The sequence below is a fragment of the Cheilinus undulatus genome, linkage group 21 (assembly GCF_018320785.1).
Source record: "Cheilinus undulatus linkage group 21, ASM1832078v1, whole genome shotgun sequence".
NCBI lineage: Eukaryota > Metazoa > Chordata > Actinopteri > Labriformes > Labridae > Cheilinus > Cheilinus undulatus.
Genome location: NC_054885.1, coordinates 41728779 through 41733778, shown reverse-complemented (window position 1 = coordinate 41733778; position 5000 = coordinate 41728779). Strand labels below are relative to the sequence as shown.

The following is a 5000-nucleotide window of genomic DNA, read 5'->3' as shown; positions in this document are numbered from 1 at the left end:
CATCTATACAGCAGAGACCATTACTGTAAACCTTCTAATAGAGCTGCAGGGTCCTGGTCTGCTGGTTCCCTATGTTTAGACTGGTGAAGGCCCTGAAGAGTCAGAACCAGAGACTCTGGTGGGTTCAGACTGGAAGTGATTTAGACCAGAACCAGAGACTCTGGGGGGTGCAGACTGGAACTGATTTAGACCAGAACCAGAGACTCTGGTGGGTTCAGACTGGAAGTGATTTAGACCAGAACCAGAGACTCTGGTGGGTTCAGACTGGAAGTGATTTAGACCAGAACCAGAGACTCTGGTGGGTTCAGACTGGAAGTGATTTAAACCAGAACCAGAGACTCTGATGGGTTCAGACTGGAACTGATTTAGACCAGAACCAGAGACTCTGGGGGGTGCAGACTGGAACTGATTTAGACCAGAACCAGAGACTCTGGGGGGTGCAGACTGGAAGTGATTTAGACCAGAACCAGAGACTCTGGTGGGTTCAGACTGGAAGTGATTTAGACCAGAACCAGAGACTCTGGTGGGTTCAGACTGGAAGTGATTTAGACCAGAACCAGAGACTCTGGTGGGTTCAGACTGGAAGTGATTTAGACCAGAACCAGAGACTCTGGTGGGTTCAGACTGGAAGTGATTTAGACCAGAACCAGAGACTCTGGTGGGTTCAGACTGGAACTGATTTAGACCAGAACCAGAGACTCTGGTGGGTTCAGACTGGAAGTGATTTAGACCAGAACCAGAGACTGTGAAATAAAGAGACATCTGAACTCTAGATCTATTGAGACAACAGAATCCTGATCTGAAGATCCTGCTCCATCAGTGCTGTATCTGACTAAACTAGATTAGCTAACATCCACAGCGTCAGTGTGTCAGATTTACAGTGATGGTCCTCTGCCGTTCTCTCTCCTCTTCACAGGTTTAGACTGAAATCTCCATAAATCAGGTTTACTCTCTGAGCGCAGTAATGCTGAGGGGATCTGATCTGCTGGCATTTTCAGCTCCTTCAGGGTTTCAGAGGTGGGGTGGGGGTGCTGACAGGAAATCCACGGTCACATAGGCAGGAAATGCCGCTCAGTCAGACATAAACGGAGCAAACATCAGAGGGTCTGCGATCCAGATCAGATCTGAGCTGCAGCAGACGTCACTGATGTCCGAACCACATCATCCTTGATCGTCCTCGATCATCCTACATCATTTTAGATCATCCTCAATCATTCTAAATCATTCTAGATCATTCTATACCATCCTCAATCATTCTAGATCATCCTCGATCATCCAAGATCATACTCGAACATTCTCGATCATTCTAGATCATCTTAGATCATTCTCGATCATTCCTGATAATCCTAGATCCTCCTAGATCCTCCTCGGTCATTCTAGATCATTCGTGATCATCCTAAATCATCCTACATCATCCTCGATCAACAGCGATCATCCTAGATCATTCTTTTTTTTTTTTTTTTTTGGTTTTATACCTGTTTTTAGAGCAGTGGGGTATGACATCCAGATATACACAACAACAGTGATCAACAACATCCTTGTACAAATATAAATAAAAGTAATTTGGTACAATTGTAGAGAAAAAATAAATGACTAAATAAAATAATAGTATATACACATACAGATGCACACTAAATAACCCGAAATGGACATTGCTCAAAATATATATTTAACTGTAGTGACAAATTATAATTCAAAACAAACAGAAATAGTACCATATGATCACTGACCTCAACATAGTGCATTATAAGCCCCGTAACCACCCACCCACACCCAAATAGACACACGCGCACACTTACACACACCAACACTGTGCCTCACTGTGAAGGGGTAGAAGCCATTAGGTACAGAATAAAACCTTAACTGTCCTTTCTAATCTAGCAATGCTCCGATTAATTGGAAGGCAAGCGGTGCATGGCATTGAAATGGGATTGCCATGTATGAAAAAATTAATCCCTGGAGCCCCTAACAGTGTACCTTATTTTCTCCAATTTGAGAAAAAACATGACCTCCTTAAGCCATCTGGAAAAGGACAGGCTCTTGGGAGAGTTCCAGTGTAACAGTATTGTACGTCGAGCTACATATAAATCTTGAAAATTCTTGATACCTTTTCTGTACCACTGCAAGGAAGTTGAGTCTAACAATGAAGGGGGAAATAGGTGGTTATTATATATTGGGGCCAAAATTGATACAGATAAAAACTTAAAGTGACATCTAAATTGCTGCCAAACTTTTAGAGTGTTAATGAATACCCTGCTCAGATCATAGGAGAAATGCGCGGTCTTCCAGACCAGGGGGAAAATCTGGATTTAAATGAATAGGAGTGAGGAGAGAGAGGGAATCCCCCTGAGTCCCTATTTTATTAATAATTCTCCAAACCTTTCATGTGTTTTGGAGGAGGTAATTGCCTCTTACTTTACCTAACACATATTTTTTAGAAACATACAAAATATGACGAAGGGGAATTGGATCCAAAGGAGCTGACTCAATACTAAGCCATGTGGACCGGGTATTATTTCTAAGCCATTCCCAGAGATAGCAGCAGAGGCAAGCCAAGTGATAATATTTACTATTCTGAAGTGATAGCCCCCCTCCCCTAAACGAAGTTGTAGCTTTTGTAGTTTCAATCTGGCCCGTTTGTTCCTCCACAAAAAGGATAGTGAGTGACTTTCTAGTCAGAGGGACTGGGACCATTTGAAACATATAAAGCAGACGAGGAAGTACGTTCATCTTAAACAGATTTACCCTACCTATAAGAGACAATGGAAGACTAGTCCAGCGTGCCAGGTCCTCTTTATTTTTACGGATTAAGGGTATAAAATCGGCTTTATAAAGACCGGCGAGGGTGGGAGTTATATGTATACCAAGATAAGTGAACCCAGAAGGAGACCATCGAAAAGGGGCAGCGCTTGAAGGAGTCCAGGGGGTATTAAGGGTCAGGGGCATAGCTTCTGACTTTGAACAATTAATCTTTTAGCCTGAGAACTGACCGAACACTTTAATAATTTCAACAACTCTGATCACTGAAACCTCAGGATTACTTAGAAAGAGCAACACGTCATCTGCATAAAGGGAAATTTATGCTTTTGGCGACCTATAGTAGTACCAGCCACCAGAGGATTGCTCCTCATCATTTCCGCTAAGGGTTCAATGGCAAGTGCAAACAGGAGCGGAGAAATTGGGCAACCCTGGCGAGTGCCACGCGCAACTGAAAATGTGGAAGATTTCCAACCATTTGTGATGATGGACGTGCAAGGGGAACCATATAAGAGAGAGATCCACTTGATAATGCTATCTCCTAAATTGAATTTTGAGAGGACAGTCAGTAAATATGGCCACTCGACTCGATTCTTGATCAACCTAGATCATCCTATATCATCCTAGATCATTTTAGATCATCCTAGATAATTCTCGATCATTCTAGATCTTCCTAGATCATCCTCAATCATTCTAAATCATCCTAGATCATTCTAGACTCCTAGATCCTCCTAGATCCTTCTCGATCGTTCTAGATCAACCTAGATCCTCCTAGATCATTCTATATCATTCTCGATCATCCTAGATCATCCTAAATTATTCTAGATCCTTCTAGATCATCCTCAAACAACCTACTTTGTCCTCTATCACTCTAGATCCTTCTAGATCATCCTCGATCAATCTAGATCATTCTCGATCATCCTAGATCATCCTAGATCATTCTATATCATCCTTGATCAACCTAGATTGTCCTTGATCATTCTTGATCATTCTAGATCAACCAAGATCATTCTAGATCATCCTAGATCATTCTAGACCATCCTAGATCATTCTAGATAACCAACCATTTCTGTGTAGCTTTCTCTGGATGCTTCAGCTCATTGTCTGACTGGAATATAAATCCTCTCTAAAAAGATCTTCTTAGTTTTTGCTGCATTCATTTGACCCTCTACCTTTACGAGCCTTCCAGGGCTGGCTGAGAAGCATTCCCACAGCATGATGCAACTGAGAAGCATCCCCACAGCACGATGCTGCTGAGAAGCATCCCCACAGCATGATGCTGCCACCAGCGTGCTCCACAGTGGGGATGGTGTGTTTGTGGTGATGTCAGTGTTTGGCGTCTTGTCTGATGGTCTCAAAGCTCCATTCTGGTCTCATCAGACCAAAGACCTTTCTTCCTCTTGACCATGGAGTCTCCCACAGTCCTTCTGGTGAACTCTAGTCCAGATTGAATCTGAGTTTTCTTCAACAGTGTCTTTCTCTTTGCCATTTTCCCATAAAGCTTTGACTGGTGAGTCTCATTGATCCTTAACTCTATCGGAAGAGCATCAGAGGGTATTGATCACTGACTACCATTAAAGGTCAGAGTGATGTCATTACAGTGACAGAGAACCGAACAATCAGAGTTTAGATATCATCTTTATTGATCACATTTAAACTTTGATAAAGTCTTTAATAATCATGAACAGCTTTATTTCAGTAATTTAATCTCTGATAAAAAAATTCATAAATAAACACCTGTCTGAAACAAATAATCAGCAACCAGCAAAAACAAGCACGCACACAAAGCCCCGCCCCCATTGTCCTGAGCACACCTGCCCCGCCTCCTCAACATCTGTAGGGCAGGGCAGGCTGTCCCATCTTCACCGGGGCCACAAACAGACCCCCCAACAGAAGCCGCTCCCCCCAGTCTAGCAGCTTAGAGAGACCCAGACTGAGGGGGGACAGACCAGGATCCTTCCTGTGGGCAGGGACATGGTCTCTTTGAGCGGAGCTATGGTCCCTGTGGGTGGAGCTATGATCTCTGTGGGTGGAACTATGATCTCTGTGGGCGGAGTCCTTGGTGTCCTGTGTTTTAAATTGATTGTTTATGGTTATGGCGCCCCCTGATGGTCGGTCAGGGCTGACTCCCAGAGGAGTCAGGGACAGAGTCAGGCTCTTACGCTTCTCCTGGAGAGAAGCAGAGGATGCTGGGAGTTGTAGTGTGACGGGTTTAGAAGCAGAGGATGCTGGGAGTTGTAGTG

General features: G+C 43.6%; 1 protein-coding gene across 2 annotated transcripts in view; it reads right to left on the bottom strand.

The window, feature by feature from the left end:
- Positions 1-4382: 4382 nt before the first annotated feature.
- Positions 4383-5000, bottom strand: part of si:ch211-195b15.8 (dual specificity protein phosphatase 8) — a 17200-nt gene continuing 16582 nt past the window's right edge. For both annotated transcript variants that reach the window (XM_041778599.1, XM_041778598.1), the window contains exon 5: positions 4383-5000. This exon is cut by the window's right edge and continues 323 nt beyond it. In XM_041778599.1, the coding sequence (XP_041634533.1) occupies positions 4585-5000 (416 nt within the window). In that variant the 3' untranslated portion in view covers positions 4383-4584.